The sequence below is a fragment of the Metarhizium robertsii genome, assembly GCF_000187425.2.
Source record: "Metarhizium robertsii ARSEF 23 chromosome Unknown MAA_Scf_2, whole genome shotgun sequence".
Classification (NCBI taxonomy): Eukaryota; Fungi; Ascomycota; class Sordariomycetes; order Hypocreales; family Clavicipitaceae; genus Metarhizium; species Metarhizium robertsii.
The window spans coordinates 2,814,755-2,830,862 of record NW_011942160.1 but is presented as its reverse complement, the minus strand read 5'-3'; the positions used below and the strand labels follow the sequence as shown (position 1 = coordinate 2,830,862).

The window sequence follows — 16,108 nt, the reverse complement described above, 5'->3', positions numbered from 1 at the left end:
TAGTATCTTATTTATTATTATACTTTTATTATAATTAAGATATAATATTATTATAAAGGGTAAATAAGTATAAGGATTTTAAATCTAAAGTTAAAATTGATTTTAGGGGCGGTTCTGCGGCGTAATTAGAGTGCGAGGTAAAACGCGAAAAATTCATTTTTTTTTTTGTATATATAAAGATAAATAGTACTTATATCTTTATATAATATCCTAGTATATTAATGTATCTCCTATATTAAGACTTTTAATTGGTTAAAATCCTTGTTCGGTATAAAATCGGCACCTTCGAACACCCAAAGGGATAGTCGAGTCGTCGATGTCTTGGTAATAAGGTGGCGTCATCAAAGTGGAAAACTGCAGCCGAAGGAGCTCAGAGGACAGATCATGTGACGAATAGTATTCCGTGACACGATAAGCCACTCGTAAAGACAACATGTCATTACCGTAATTCCCAGGCGGATAGAGTAGTACGCGACTTGCGTGACCATTCCCGTAGGAGTATCCTGGGATAATCGACGTATACCCGGTTTGCATGGCACTTGACATTTTGATGCCTCATATTTGAGGTGACTAGTGTAGAAGTGTAAGGCCTCCAGGTTGCCGCTGCGGTCGCACAAGGGTTCTTGATTCACTCGATTCCCGCGAGCGGGCGGGCCGGCGACGAGGTCAGGTGGGTCGACTTGGAAGAGTCCCAGCCAACCATAGCAGCCGGTGACCCCCTCGCCGTGGTGATGAGTGTGGGTGCAGACTGAAGGCACCAGACTCGACCTTGGCTGGCAAGCTGGTCTGTGGTCAGACCGTCAGAGTGGGTGGCTGCCCATACGTTTTCCTGCTTTTTTGCGTGCTTTGGCGGCCCCGAGTGCAGTGGCCATGCCGAGTCGAGTCGTGTCGAGTCGAGTCGAGGTCATCGAGCAAAAGTCTGGTTGCACGCACTCCAGTAGTAGTACTCGGTACTCCATACATGTATTATCTACCTAGAGGACCTACCTACTGTAGGTAGGTTCTTATGTAGTTCCCAGAAACTCGGAAAGGGCAAAGGGGCACACACTGGCAGCACTTGCACCTGCACCCTGCACGGCCAGCCCGCGCTAAAAAGCCACCTGGTTTCTCTCATACTCGGTCGACTCGCTCTTACTCGCTCACACTCGCTCTCCTCGCAACCCGCAACCCGCAAACCCGCAAAAACCACACGGCGCGTCCTGGCCTGCGAACCGATGCGACTGCTTCTTGCGCATCTGTGCCCATCCCTTGTTCGCAGAGACCATTGTCAATCATCTTTTTAGGTTGCACGGTTCTTTGCAAGCCTGTTAAAGCCGCTTGCTGGTTTGGCCGTTCTGCTATTTTGGGCCTGGCGGACTCTTTCTTCTCCTTTGCTCCTAACCTTCGGCCCCAGAAAAAAAAGTTTCCTGAGCGTCCGACACGAACCCATCAATACTAGGGGCAACTCGACTCCTCAACCTGACGACGACTCGAGACAAAATCTCATCCTCGTCGTGTCATTTGTACCGAATCTACCTTTTTTTCATCGCCTCCCTTTCATCTCCTTTATTGAGCACGCTCTCTCGTCGACCGCTGTCCTTGCCCTCCCGCCCTTAACTTCTTCCTCTCCTTCGCCACTAGAGAATGGTCACCTTCTCCATTCCTGGCGACGATGTCGTCGAACCTACTACCAATGGTACTCCTAGATCTCGACCTCCGCTACCATTTGCAAAGCGCGCGTATGCTACTGCGTCACCTTTTGGTAGTTCTTCCGCAAAGCGCCTGGGGACGCCTCATACTTCATCAGCTAGGAAGCTGTTGACGACCCGCGACGAGGCCCCAGCCAGCAGTCTCAACCAAAGTTCCATCGCCACGGCACGAAATATCTTTCGAGCATCCACCATCACAGAAAGCCCACCTACTTCTTCGTTCTCCCCGAGTATCCCCAATAGCACGATGAAAAAGGTCTTTGCTCCTGGTGCTACTCCAGAGCCGTCGCGAATGTACCGCAACTCCATCGCACAGGCCACGCCCCGCGGCATGGCGGCCAAGACTACAAACAAGGAACTGTTCCCGATGCGCATTGCTTCCCCCCCGCCAGAGTTGACGGGTGAGGTATTGACCCAAAAGGTTCCCAAGGAGTGGAACGCCAAGGGCTCCATCTACGCGGACCAGTTCCTAGCACATCTTTGCCCCCCCGAACTCGATGAAGAGCAGCGCCGCCAATTCTTCTGTGTTCTCGATTTAAGGCGGCTGAAATATGCTGCAAACGAGATCTTTGCCAGAAAAGATTGGAAGTTGAACGTCATCAATTTTGCAAAGGAGTTTGAGAAGAGCCGAAGCATCATTCTTCTTCGATATGGCTTGTACGAATTCCAGAACGTCAAGCCATCCAAAGATGTCCTCAAGAGGTGGCGTCGTGAGCATGGTCTGCCGGAGCCAGAGGACGAAGAAGAATCCGAGGCGACCCCTTCGAAGACCGCCCCATCCAAGAAGCGAAAGGCTACCGAAGACTACTCAGAAACGCCGGCCTCGAAGGGCAAGCGTCGAGCTGTGGGCGACGATTCTGAACCCGTGGTAGCCCCTGTTGCGACCACTCCGGCCCCCTCCGTCGGCAAGAACAAGAGGAAGGCATCGGTGAGCGAGGAACAGCCCTCAAAGATGCAGAAGCCGACTCCTTCGTCTGCCAAGTCGCTATTGGAGAAGATTACCAATAATACCAAGACTGCTGAAGGGTCAACTGCTGCTCCCGCGCCGAAGCCGAAGCCCTTCAGTGCCAACAAACCAGCGGCAAGCAGCAGCTTGGCTCGCACTGTCTTCACCAATTTGAAGCCTCCTGGTACTCAGGCGGGCCACGGAGGCGCTGGGAGCAACATTTTTGGCTATTTGTCAGATGCCAGCTCCGCTAAGAACAGCGGCGTCGATGCTGATGCCGAGAGTGAATCCGACTCGGACCAGGATGGTAGCCAAGAGGCTGGCCAAAGTGATGAGCCTAGTGTTGTCGCTAGTGGCGCTGGAGATACTGGATCGCAGATTGGAGCCAGCTTGTTCGATCGGGTTACAAAAGGAAGCGATGGTCAGCCCATCCGTATTGAGGAGAAGATCGAGGTGTCCGAACCTGAGCCAGAGTCGGAAGCCGTTTCTGAAGCCGTTTCTGAGCCAGTCTCGGAGAAGCCGGCCGTTACAGACCAGACTTGGAATCCATCGACCACGCCCATCAAATTTGCGCCATCTTCTACTCCTGCCGCTGCTGGTTCCGTTTTTGGCACTTCGGGGGCTAACTCTGGAAGCACCATCTTTGCTCCCAAGGCGACTGCGGCGTCCAATTTCTTTGGTACCACAAAGAAGGAGCAGCCAGCTGCCAAGGAGTCGTCGACGGGGGCCAATGCGAGTGATGGCGGCGAGTCGGACAAGGAGAACGAGTCGCAATCGTCTAAAAAGAGCCTCTTTGACACCAAGCCCGCGGCAGCACCATCACCTTTTGGCTCGTCACTTCAGTCTAAGCCAGCCGCAGCCGAAGTACCAAAAGCTGCTGAAGCCCCCAAACCGGTCGCTAATCTCTTCGCAGCCAAGCCTGATGCTGCGAGGCCTGCCGAGACGACAACAACAACCAGCGCATCCAACCTGTTTGGTCAGGTCAGCAAACCTGCCGAGTCAACCTCATCCACCCTGTTTGGAGCCAAACCCAACGAGCCTGGGAAAGTTGCAACTGCTGAAGGCCCCAAGCCCGCAGCCAGTCTGTTTGGCAATACTTCTTCTTTTACAGCCGCGCCTGCAACAGGCAATGCTGGAACTCTCTTCGGATCCAAGCCTGCCAGCACTGCCAGCGGCATTTTTGGAGGTGGTGCCGCGACTCCCACTACACAGCCGCAGCAATCTTTGTTTGGAGCCGCGCCCGCAGCCACGACCGACTCAACTGCTGCCAAGGCAGACACGCCGAAGCCATTTTTCAATTTTGGTGGCAGCAATACCGGGGCTCCATCTGCGACTGCATCCAAGCCTCAGTTTAGCCTGCCACAGTCACCTCCCTCTGGCGCTTCGGGAAACAATATGTTTGGTAGCCCCATGAAACAGGATGACCCGTCTCCCGCTAAGAAGAAGATATTTAATGGTGGTAATGCGGACGGAAGCTCAGCTCCTTTGTTCAATTTTGGTGCTACCAGCCAACCGCCAGCCTCTACGTCTGGTATCTTTGCGGCATCATCAGCACCTGCGCAAAATGGTAGCACCGCCAGCGCCGCCCCCATCTTTGCTGGTGCATCGTCAAACACTGGTTCCGGCTCAGCCGGCTTCACCTTCAACTTTGGCGGCGCGAGTACCGACGGAGCAGCAAAGGGCAGCTTCAACAACCCCTTTTCCTCGGCAGGCGGCAACAACGCTACGGCGGCGGCTGCGCCTGGTTCCGGGGCTACCTTTCCCTTTGCCGCTGGATCTACGCCTGCTGGAACTTCTCCCTTTCAGTTTGGTGGCAGCAGTGGCAACGCATCCACGTCAACTGGCACCGGTGGCCTGGTGTTCGGAGCAAACCAAGGTACCAACAATGCAGCTCCCATATTTGGTGGCGCCTCGGGATCTGGCAGCGCTCCTTCTTTCAATTTCTCGGCTGGAGGCGCCGCGCCACAGGGGACTGGTTCCGTGTTTGGTTCCAACCAAGCTGTCCCGGCCTTCAACCTCCAGCCGCCAGCTGGTGGATCTACAACCACCGGAACCAGTAAGTCTCCTTTTCCGAACCGGAAAATTGCGCCGCTAAAGCGACGGGTATAGACTCTCCGTTGAACTTCGGGGGCGGCTCAAGCTTGGCCACAACGCCGGCTGCTGGGACTCCGGAGCCCTCAACGCAAGCAGACACAGCCAAGGATGGCGAAGCGACCAACGAAGATGGCGAGAAACACGAGCAGATTAACCTAACGGACGGCGTCAACGACGACGAGGAAGTACGCCATGAAGTTCGAGCCAAGGTTCTCAAGTTTGTTCCCGCATCTGAGAAGTCGGATGAGGATAAGCCCAAGTCGAAGAGCCCTTGGTCCACGCAGGGAGTAGGACAACTGCGGCTGTTGCAGCATAAAGAGACAAAGCTTGTCCGACTACTGTTGCGTGCGGAACCGCGTGGCCACGTGGCTCTCAACCGTGCACTGCTGCCAAACTTGACATACAAGGCCGATGAGAAGTATGTCAAACTGACAACGTCAAACGAGAAGGGAGATGGGTTGGAGACGTGGATGATTCAGGTCAAGACAAAGGACCTTGCCAAGGAATTGGCAGAGTCGCTGGAGAAGAATAAGGAAGCCAATAAGAAGTAAAGTAATTAAGTTAATATGGTCCGAAGAATGAACGAGCATTGAGCATAGGAAAGGCGCATGCCAACATTGCTAGTTGGATTGGTCATAAAAACAGGTAAGGTATAGGGAGCATCAAATCACCGGCGTTGTTAGAGCATTGCAATCGTCACATTTGTTTTTGAGATTCTCAAGATGTGGTATATGGTAGTGGAAGTGTATATTTTCTGTAAAATGGAATATTTACTGCTTGAAGCTTTGTGTCTAGGCCTACGGAGCCCATATAATTGATATCTATTTACACGTAGTTGTGAAACGCGGGGGCGGGGTCCCATCCATCCATGTCCACGACTAAAAAAAATGCTCCCACAGAACGACAGAGCAGCTCCAAACCAGACCAGTCGCGTCGTCGCGTCTTGGGTCGACCGCCGGGCAACCTTGAGCTTGCAACGTTCTTGTGCAGCCAGCCACCATGCCACGGTTTGTTCTCCCCATCCGGAACCTACTGGCCGTTGCAGTATTCAGCTGACTCGTCTCTAGGGAGATTATCACCATTCAGGCCGGACAGTGCGGCAACAGCAGTACGTAATTTTCTCCCCTTTGGCTCTCTGTCCGCCTCATGGCGGTGACGTGACCATGCACCATCCATTCCCATCCCCCGACCTGCGTTGCAAAGTTGCTCTCGACACGTTGGTGGGACTTTTCAGGAGACCGAGGCCGATGCTGACGGGAGTTTTACTCGCCCTTTAGTTGGCAGCCAGTTCTGGCAGCAGCTGTGTCTGGAGCATGGCATTAGCCAGGACGGCAACTTGGAGGATTTTGCGACCGAGGGCGGCGACCGCAAGGATGTGTTTTACTACCAGAGCGACGATACGAGGTATATCCCGCGGGCGATTCTTATTGATCTTGAGCCGAGGGTAGGTTTTTTCTAGGGGCCTCGCTTCGCTCGCTTTGGCTGGGGGGTGGTTTGTCTGGATGATTCTCAAATGTCCATGTTTCTGTCTACACGAGCGTGGCAAGGAGTTGCTCTTCCGTTCAGATATGACGAAGCGAGGAGTGTTCGAATCTACACATCAACCCTCCCTCATCCGCGAGCGCAGCGAGGAGCAAAACCAAGGAGTTCAAACTGACAAGCGCAGGTAATCAACGGCATCCAAACCGGCCCCTACAAGAACATCTACAACCCAGAAAACTTTTACGTCGGCAAAAATGGCGTGGGCGCCGCCAACAACTGGGGCGACGGTTACCAGTCTGGTGAGGCTGTTTGCGAGGACATCATGGAGATGATTGACCGCGAGGCCGACGGCAGCGATTCCCTCGAGGGCTTCATGATGCTGCACTCCATTGCGGGCGGTACGGGCTCCGGCCTAGGCAGCTTCCTCCTGGAGCGGCTGAACGATCGGTTCCCCAAGAAGATTATCCAGACGTATTCCGTGTTCCCGGATACGACGAACTCGGGTGACGTGGTGGTGCACCCGTACAACAGTATCCTTTCGATGAGGCGGCTGACGCAGAATGCGGATTCGGTCGTGGTGCTGGATAATGGGGCGTTGTCGCATATTGCGGCTGATAGGCTGCATGTTCAGGAGCCGAGTTTTGGGCAGACGAATCAGTTGGTATGTTTTTGTTTTTGGTTTTATTTTGGCTTTGTTGAGAGGGTGGATATTCGACTTTTGTTTTTGGCCTTGGGTTTGTGGTCTGGAAGGGAGCATCGTGTTGTTCCAAATTCTGGACTGTGAATTTTGTCGAAAAAAGGCCCTCACTGCTTGATTTTACGTTTTGCAGTGGAGAATGATCAGAGACAAAGCCGTTGCTAACGTGAATAGGTTGCTACCGTCATGTCGGCCAGCACCACGACTCTCCGATATCCAGGCTACATGCACAACGATCTCGTCAGCATCCTCGCGTCCCTCATCCCAACTCCTAGATGCCACTTCCTCATGACAGCCTACACCCCCTTCACAGGCGATCAAGTCGAACAGGCCAAGACTGTGCGAAAGACTACAGTGCTCGACGTCATGCGCCGACTCCTCCAGCCTAAGAATCGCATGGTCTCTACTGTTCCCGGCAAAAAGAGCTGCTACATTTCCATCCTGAACGTGATCCAGGGCGAAGTTGACCCCACAGACGTCCACAAGAGTCTACTGCGTATTCGAGAACGTAGACTGGCGACGTTTATACCCTGGGGTCCGGCGAGCATCCAGGTGGCCTTGACCAAGAGGAGCCCTTACATCCCTATGAGCCACAGAGTTAGTGGGCTCATGCTTGCTAACCACACGAGCATTGCGACTGTATGTTCTTCACAACCCAATGACGGACTTTTCGGATAATGTATTAACACTGTGGGCAGTTGTTTAAACGCATCGTGAGGCAGTACGATGGTATGCGCAAGCGCAACGCCTTCATGGAAGGGTACAAAAAGACGGCTCCTTTTGCAGAAAATCTCAACGAGTTTGATGAGGCGAGGGAGGTGGTGGCTGACTTGATTGCCGAGTACGAAGCTGCTGAGGATGCGGATTATTTAAGTCCTGATAATGGTGAGAAGGCGACCTCTGCGGAGACGGATAGGAGGATGGGGTGAGGCGGAAGATTTAGGTTTGTGGTTTAATGAGGAATGGGTTTGGCGTTTAGGTTACGTTTATATACTGCTAGGCATGCATTTGATGAGGTCATGATAGATTGATAGTTAACTCCTACGTCTGTTCCTATTCTGTGTCCAGTCACGATTGTGTTGTTATATTACAGTCTGGCAGAATATATTTACCCACCGTGAAGTATACACTCTCGAGGAAAACACAGTACACTCATCGCGATGCGTCAAACACACTAGCTGAGGTAGTGAAGACACCAGGGAGCTAGTTGAAATGAAATGATAACACCATGTACGTACTAGATTATCCTCATCGCGGAGTGATACATTATAGCATAAAACGTAATAGCCAGGTATCTGATCTGGTTAAATACGTTTTGCCTCCCACCGTAGGAGCGTGTTGAAATGTGTATGTTATGGTAAACACTTGGTGCAACTCGTATCAATTGGGCCAGTCTACCTGCCTTGACTATTTATTAAACGTCAAAACGAAACCTGCATCTCAAATCTAGAGCCACGATGTCTGTACCTCCTCAACGCAAACTTTTGACTCCGATCGGGCTCTGGAATAAAAGAAAACATCCGCGGTCAATTCTCAAAAAAACAACAACATTCTGTCTGTATACTTATTATGGCATCTCAGTTTGATAGAGTGCGGTTAGAAACTCGGAGAATAAGAACAATTTTAAAATGCTTCAGCACTTATTTATAGTCGACGTTGACGGATCCCATGGTTTTACCATCGACTTCTAGAGAAAATGTCATGATTGCAGACTCCAGAGAGATTACAAGATTGTAGTGCACTTCGTAGCTAAATAAACATGTTAAAACAAGATCATGACCTTTGGTTTGGGCTCCAGACGTACTAGGCCACTCCATGCGGGTCTGAAAGGAATACGTCAGTCAGCGTTTGGTTAAGAAGAAAAAGTACATGAGCAAACCTTTCTTTTTGATAAGATAAGACTTGGGTATGCTAGTAAGGTCAGCTCGCACTGAGCAATTCTCCCGCATATTTCTGGCTGCGGATGGATAGATCGGGGCCAAACTGGATTCTTCTGTAAGTGGTAATAATACTATTAGACGGGTTTAAGCTTACCTATCTTGACATTCGTAAAGTTTATCACGAAAAATAAGTTCTGGATTCGTGTATCCCTTTTCGAGAGTTCTGAAGAAGGAAAACTTGATTTTGTGGTCTCGCTGGATATCTTCTCCTTTATTTATGAACCAAGCCATCTTTGACATGATAATCAGATTAGATGCGTACAGCAGCAACAGTACAAGGGTCAAAAAACTCACTTTCTCCACACCAGTCGATCCATCTCGGCGGATAAACGTTGGCTGGCCCCAGTCTTTGGCTGAAGAGTACAGAGCGTCCATCGAAGTACCGTAGTGTTTGGTTGATGAGGTGCTCATCACGCTGGCCTGGCCAGGAATTTTGGAGAGCACAGCACCTCTATGTTGGAATCATTAGTTATCTGGATTCTACACATTCACACAGCGTGGAACTTACTTCACAATAGCAGCCCATGCGTCTTGTGGCTGAAGAACTTGAATATCTGGGAAACGGCTCTTGGCACGTAGCATGAGGTAACGACTGCTGCCGAAACCACCGACCAGCATGATTCCCTATCCGACGTTAGCTTCACCTTTTATATAGAGCAGCCTGACCTACTGAAACACCCGTTCCGGGGCGTTTGAGTTTTGATGCCTGCACTTGGAGCTCTATAAGCTTTAAAACATCTTCTATAAGGGGATTGAAAATCCGAGCAAGATCAGACCTACAACATCAAGGTTAGCAAGCATCTACTATCAATAGGCACGAGATGCTACTTACCCTGTCATCCTCCAAGTGTTAGACACCAGGCCGCTTTGCGGATCATCCTCAAGATCAGCCATGGGGAAGTTGACAAAATATTCTTCGTCAGGATCGCCTCTGAAGGCTTTTTTAACCTCCTGATCAAATTGCCTCTGGGCGATAGCCCAAGCCTTGCTTTTCTTTAAAGGGAACCACTGCTCATCGCCAATGAGGTTCTGCACGGCTTGAGCAAAGCGCTGATTCAGACCCATAGACCCAGCCATTCCTCCTATAGCAATGTGAGCCGCTGCTTATGAAGACTGACGTCGCAGGTGGAACTTACCTGTCCCTGGAACTATTTCTTTCACTTGCAGATTTGGTACGACCTGGTGCACCTCGTATGAGATAAGGTCGACTGTGCCGCCTCCAGCATCGCAAACTACAAACGCATCACCCTTTTTGATGGAGAAGTCTAGAGTCTTCACAGTATGCAATGCGGCAGCCTCGGGTTCTTTGATGAGCGTTACAGGGTGAATCCCAGCTCTTTTTGCAGCCTATTCAAAATCCATTACTATTTGTTATCACGGTTCATGGTCCGGAGAGGATTCTCGTCTTACCAATAGTGTAGCATTTTTGGCAGCATCGGACCAAACAGCCGGGACTTTGAAGAGTCAGAAAACACCTGCTTCATAAGAAGTGATTGCCACCACTTACCAGAAAGCACAAACTCTTTGGAGCATAGATCCATATATGCTTTGGGCACAGTCTTGGAAATTTCGTCCAAGGCATGCTTGTAGATTGCTCCCATAAAATCCGCAGCGATTTCCACAGGCTGCTTGGGAAGCATTCTTATATCTCTTTGAGCATTGGTGGAAGGTAGATATGTTGGTCTCTCCTGCTCTGGGTCAAGGAGGAGCTTGATACCGATAATGCCAGTATCGAGCTCTGCAACAGATGCTCCCCATTTAAAAAAACCGTGTGGTTGTTTGCCATAGGCAACAACGGTAGGAATTTTTGGTACGGATATCCCGTGATCTCCTATGAATCCAAGTGAAAATAAGTCAGAATTCGTACTTGATAGTGCCTTCTCTCAAGAGATTTTACCTGGCCAGTCCATGATTGCCGCTGGCTTCGTGTTGTCCTGATTTGCAAAACAAAATGCAACACCAGAGTAGGTGGTTCCGAAGTCCAAAGCTATTACCAGCTTTTCATCTGACTCTGACATCGTAGGGCGAGGCATCTGCTCATCTTTAAGCTTTCTCACCATTGTTGATGATATGAGGCATCAAATGAAGTCGTGGAGGTTGGCTTGCGTCCGAAGTGCGATGATTGTTGGGTGGTCCAGATAGGAGAGACTTTTGTACTTGTGGGTTGTTGATATCTTAGTAGGAAAATTGTAATGGACTGCACAAGAGAAAATTTTAGCGTTCTAGTCTTGTGTGAAGAAACACCTGGTTGGCACATGGAACAAACGGAACAGGTGCTGAACCGGGTCAGGTGATTGCAAACAGTTGGCAATGAATGTTAACATTGAGTAAGTTTTGGATCCATGCCCTTACTTGGTGACTGCCAACTGGCCCAGAAGTCAAGTGATAGTTTGAGATTTAAACGTAATCTGAGCACAATCTGAACGGCCTCTGACCTGATATCTTTCGGCTCCGCACTCTCGCCCTTTTCCCTCTCGTTTATGGGCCACCTGTCTAGCATTACTTTCCTTCCTCCAACACTACCTAGGTAGACTCTGCTCGACTCTTCCCACACATATTTTGACCAGCCACGGACTTCGTTCACAAGACAATGGCAGTCCACCATCCCGAAAAAGATCCCTCCGTCCCGGACACATTGGATGAGAGAGGGGACCAGAAATGTCTTTCTACTGATGAGGGCTTCAATAAACTTGAGAACAAAATAGATACATATTTTGACCAGATTTGTGGCTGGTTCAAGAAACAAGACGCTTCCCAGACAGTATGTGTCCACCAACCACGCTCTCCTACTTGATCAGCGAAATCAGCTAATGAAGCACACAGACTGTGGCTCGTTTGGCAAGCCAGAGAGAGATTTATGAAGCTCAACTTCTTAAACAGCAGGGGCATATGGGAAAATGTATTGACAAAAACAAGCTCCTGCGCAGCGAACTCCAGGAGCTGCAACAAATGTATAATGAGAGCCGGATTGAGGTCGATAAACTCAAGAAAGAGAAAAATGACCTCAGAAACGTCATACTTGGGCAGGCGGGAACTGAGAAGATCTCAGATGAAGAAATAAAGAGCAAGTTCACCAGCATCCGACAGAAAATCCAAGCAATCACCTATAGCAAAGCCTTTCGTCTGGGCCGGAGCATTAGCGTCCCTTCACAATGCCACCCTGAGGTGCATAAGTTTTGGGACTCTTGGAATACTCTCTCTACTAATGATCGTGCTTTTATCATGCGAGGAAAAATATTCAGACTGGTTGTTGACCATGTCCTTGGGCAGAAGCTCTTCGGTATTAGTCCAACTCATAGTCATGATCTTCAGAAAATTGAGTCTTCACTCAAATCCCTTGAGACGATTATGACTTGTTCGCAAGGTTGGTTTTCTAAAGTTTCAGAGTCTACGTACTGTGCTATAGCTGACATAATTCTTAGTACCAGCCAACGCCGTGGTGGATTGGAGACATGCCACCATGAAGGCAATTGAACAGACCAAAATCAGTCATGATGATTGTATCAGCGAAGTTGAGTCTATGATTTTGAGCTATTTTAATTGCCTCATCCCACGAGATATGGACTCCGCGACTCTTCAAAAGCTCCATCATGATGTTCATAATATGTGTGAAGAGGCGTACGAACTACGTTTTCTCATGCGCAAGTCAAAAGACGATTACACCTGTCAAGGGTATAGCGATGGGATCAATGTCCATGACTACGAATCCGCCTTGGAGGTTCACGGAGTGCTGAATGGGGGTGATGAATCCAGTCGAGTTGCATTTACTATTTGCGGAGCATTGATCAAAAGCTCTGGGAATGGTGATATGGAGCCTGTCGTGCTGGAGCGTGCACATGTTGTTGTCAAACATGTTTGAGCTGCAGTTCGACAGCATTTCTTTCCACCAGGACTCGCTGCTCCGGGATTTTGCAGATTGTTTTGTGCCTCGTTTGCTTTATTTTTCTTTTCTTTTCGCCATAATACCGGCCATTCGAGAATGCTTTGGGAGCGACAGTTACAGACTCTCAAGTTCTCAAGCCAGGCCTATCTCAGGACCTCGCCGTTTATAGCCAATAGTTGAAGCTTAGTCGTTTAGAATGGACCGGACACACTGTTATTTTGTAGCTATTCGAGTCAATATAGCAACTCGTTCATGATCAGAAACATGTTCCTATACATGGATTCAAAAGCTTGCTGGCCAGGAAGCCAAGGATTGTTACTCCAGTACATAGCTTTAAAGATGATGTCTCGCAACCCATTCAAGTGAAGCATACGCGACTCTCTAGCCTATTCTATCAGTGATTTGAAGAGCTTGTCGCTAATACGATGGCTTCCAGAACAGTGGCCTTGTTTTAAGACTCCAAAGAATGGGGAACACAAGGAGTCGTACTTGATTTTCAGTTGCACAGTCCATGGTAGAATATGTCTGCCCACCAAGAAGTACAAACTAGCATATTACAATGAAACGCGACAACCAGGTACCTGATCTGGTTAAGCTTTTAATCTCCCACTGTATCACTAAACTCCCCGATTGCCACATATGGTTTTCGAGTTTGCCTCTTAGACTCGGCAACTGACTGCTCCAGATACCATGCAAACCAACATTTTGAGGGCTTTCACCTCAGCAATAAATAACTTGACTTGCCAGTGTCTTCAAACAATTCCGCCAAAGCACATCACGGCTTCGAGGCTTCGAGACATACCCGCACCTCAAACTGAACCCGGTGTGCCAAACCTCAAGACGTATCTCACGTTCAACTCAACATCTCGATTCATTCCCACTCGCAACAAAGCAGTGGGCCTACCGGAGCTCTTCTCCGGCCACTGGGGAATCACCCGTTGCAATTTTCTGGAGTTACAACATGTCATTGACGTCAGCGGAGGCAAACTGTAGGCGATCATGGAAACGTCACAATTGCCATGTAATGAAAGGGAAAAAGGAAAAAACAAAACATATTTCGTCACATCTTCTAATAATCCACTCCACATATACGTTATATATAAATAAGAATTCGCTAAATGCGAAAAATCCAACTTGTTCAAATCACCTGTCTTGAAAGCATCATTCGAAACAACCATGTAAGTGGCCGCAAGATTCAGCACACACAACACCACACTGACGCATAGCCTGTCTAGACAAAAACACATCATAAACACATCCATAAGAATTCAAAATGCCCCAATCCAAGGCCGACAAGATTGCCGAGGTGCAAGCCAACCTCCCTCTTCCCGATCAGCCGCCCACGGCTTCAGACTGGCAGTCTGCGGATGCGAGGAATGTCAACGTTGGTGCTGGTCGGACAGAGGCGCATGTTGGAACAGACAAGGGTGCCGAGTCAGGATTGAGAGAGCCGGCAACAAAGGGAGAGGACATGGATATGAGTGGTGTTGGGAGAAAGGATGCGAAATGAAAATAGATTGGATGACGAGATGGGGCTGGGTGGAAGAGAATATCAAGGGTGCTAAACCAGGCCGTTGTAAATGAATCAAGGGCTGCAACTCTATGTGGAAATATGATGCGCAAAAAAAAGTGAAAATAAAAATGACGCAGAAAAGAGTAAGACGCTCTCAAATACATCAACTTAAGACTACAATAAGAGGTAAAAAGTATTTAACCAGAGAAGGTACCTGGTTATCACGCTCCATATGAGAATACTGCAGCATGTTACTAGTGTCAACTGGTATTTCTCAGCGGGCAAATATCTGCCAGACTGTAACTGGACCAACCCCAAATTGCCCAAGCATCAAAGCTTCACCTCAACAGCTCACAATCATTGCCTTCCAATTCCCAACCCCTGATTGGCCCCGCAGCCAAGCTCCGACCCATCCGCAAGCTTATCCCACCATCAAAACTCCATCCATTCTCATCTCGCGACTATCCCCAACGGCCAACGCCCTGCCTGCCTCCCCAAACAGGCCAGAAGAGGGGAAAAAAAGGAAAAACCGGAAAGATCACCAGCAATAAGTTTATGTTCCGTCGCCTCGTCACAACCATGACCGAGTCCGCCCCCAAACGCCTCAAGACCGGCCCCAAGATCGGCACCCACAACGGGCACTTCCACGCCGACGAAGCGCTGGCAGTGCACATGCTGCGCATGCTCCCAACCTACCACGACTCGCCGCTCATCCGCACGCGCGACCCAGACCTCCTCGCAGCCTGCCACACCGTCGTCGACGTCGGCGGCGAGTACGACGCCCAGCGCAACCGCTACGACCACCACCAGCGCGGCTTCACCACCACCTTCCCCGGCCGCCGCACCAAGCTCTCCAGCGCGGGCCTCGTCTTCAAGCACTTCGGCAAGGCCATCATCGCCCAGAAGCTCGGCGCCGGCGTGCCCCAGGACGCCCCCGAGGTCGACCTGCTGCACGACAAGCTGTACGAGAGCTTCGTCGAGGCCCTCGACGCCCACGACAACGGCATCAGCGTCTACGACCCGGCCGGCATCTCCGCCGCGGGGCTCGAGAAGCGCTACAGCGAGGGCGGCTTCACCCTGGGCGCCGTCGTCGGCCGCCTGAATCCCAACTGGAACGACGAGAGGCCCAGCGACCCCGACGAGGCGCAGAAGGCCGAGGACGCCAGGTTCTACAAGGCGAGCCTGCGCATCGGGGAGGAGTTTGAGCGCGACCTGGACTACTACGCCACGGCCTGGCTGCCGGCTCGCTCCGTCGTCCAGAAAGCCTTCGACAAGAGGTCCGAGTTCGATCCCGAGGGGAGAGTCCTCGTGTTCGAGGGGCAGAGCGTGCCGTGGAAGGACCACCTGTACACCTTGGAGGATGGCAAGCCCACCGTTCTGTACGTCTTGTACCCAGAGTCGACCGCGCCGGGCGCCAAGTGGAGGATCCAGTGTGTGCCCGAGTCAAAGGATAGTTTTGTGAGCCGTAAGCCCCTGCCCGAGGCTTGGAGAGGCTTCCGCGACCAGGAGCTGGACGGTATTTCAGGTATTGAGGGTTGTGTATTTGTCCACGCGGCCGGCTTCATTGGCGGCAACAAGACATTTGAGGGTGTCAAGAAGATGGCTGTCAAGGCTCTGGCGTAGAATTTCGCCTCGAAAAAAAAAAAAGAACACGCATCCTCGATCATGATACATGCACATGCAGCATTCGTAATTCGACCGACATCTGGTTCATAAACTCGTAATAACACATACATACTTGCGACCAGATAGAGCCCAAGTGCAAAAGTGAATGACTGCGCTGTGTGCCGACAACCCTAATCTCGACATCCGCCCAGACCGAGAAATACAGGTCATGCCTGATACCGGAGTTCGAGCACCCCCCC

The 16,108-nt window shown here is 50.4% G+C and overlaps 6 protein-coding genes across 6 annotated transcripts; 5 read left to right on the top strand and 1 right to left on the bottom strand.

The window, feature by feature from the left end:
- Positions 1-1,623: 1,623 nt before the first annotated feature.
- Positions 1,624-5,279, top strand: MAA_05593 (RNase3 domain protein; the record flags this gene model as incomplete). Its single annotated transcript, XM_007823591.1, has 2 exons — positions 1,624-4,690; positions 4,744-5,279. 2 exons carry the CDS (start codon positions 1,624-1,626, stop codon positions 5,277-5,279), a joined length of 3,603 nt encoding a protein of 1,200 aa, XP_007821782.1.
- Positions 5,280-5,727: 448 nt separating this feature from the next.
- MAA_05594 (gamma-tubulin) lies at positions 5,728-7,836 on the top strand (the record flags this gene model as incomplete). The annotated part of the gene is made up of 6 exons (XM_007823592.1): positions 5,728-5,735; positions 5,796-5,836; positions 6,006-6,172; positions 6,395-6,871; positions 7,082-7,546; positions 7,606-7,836. The coding sequence occupies 6 exons, from the start codon at positions 5,728-5,730 to the stop codon at positions 7,834-7,836; spliced, it is 1,389 nt and encodes a 462-aa protein (XP_007821783.1).
- Positions 7,837-8,547: 711 nt separating this feature from the next.
- On the bottom strand, positions 8,548-10,907 carry MAA_05595 (Hsp70 family protein; the record flags this gene model as incomplete). The annotated part of the gene is made up of 12 exons (XM_007823593.2): positions 8,548-8,656; positions 8,712-8,730; positions 8,787-8,890; positions 8,942-9,078; positions 9,142-9,298; positions 9,356-9,471; positions 9,518-9,623; positions 9,680-9,929; positions 9,984-10,194; positions 10,258-10,301; positions 10,355-10,678; positions 10,745-10,907. The coding sequence occupies 12 exons, from the start codon at positions 10,905-10,907 to the stop codon at positions 8,548-8,550; spliced, it is 1,740 nt and encodes a 579-aa protein (XP_007821784.2).
- Positions 10,908-11,437: 530 nt separating this feature from the next.
- Positions 11,438-12,706, top strand: MAA_05596 (uncharacterized protein; the record flags this gene model as incomplete). The annotated part of the gene is made up of 3 exons (XM_007823594.1): positions 11,438-11,608; positions 11,671-12,211; positions 12,270-12,706. 3 exons carry the CDS (start codon positions 11,438-11,440, stop codon positions 12,704-12,706), a joined length of 1,149 nt encoding a protein of 382 aa, XP_007821785.1.
- A 1,297-nt stretch (positions 12,707-14,003) lies between these two features.
- Positions 14,004-14,240, top strand: MAA_05597 (uncharacterized protein; the record flags this gene model as incomplete). The annotated part of the gene is made up of 1 exon (XM_007823595.1): positions 14,004-14,240. The coding sequence occupies one exon, from the start codon at positions 14,004-14,006 to the stop codon at positions 14,238-14,240; it is 237 nt and encodes a 78-aa protein (XP_007821786.1).
- Positions 14,241-14,822: 582 nt separating this feature from the next.
- Positions 14,823-15,866, top strand: MAA_05598 (Metal-dependent protein hydrolase; the record flags this gene model as incomplete). Its single annotated transcript, XM_007823596.1, has 1 exon — positions 14,823-15,866. The coding sequence occupies one exon, from the start codon at positions 14,823-14,825 to the stop codon at positions 15,864-15,866; it is 1,044 nt and encodes a 347-aa protein (XP_007821787.1).
- Between the last annotated feature and the right edge of the window lie 242 nt (positions 15,867-16,108).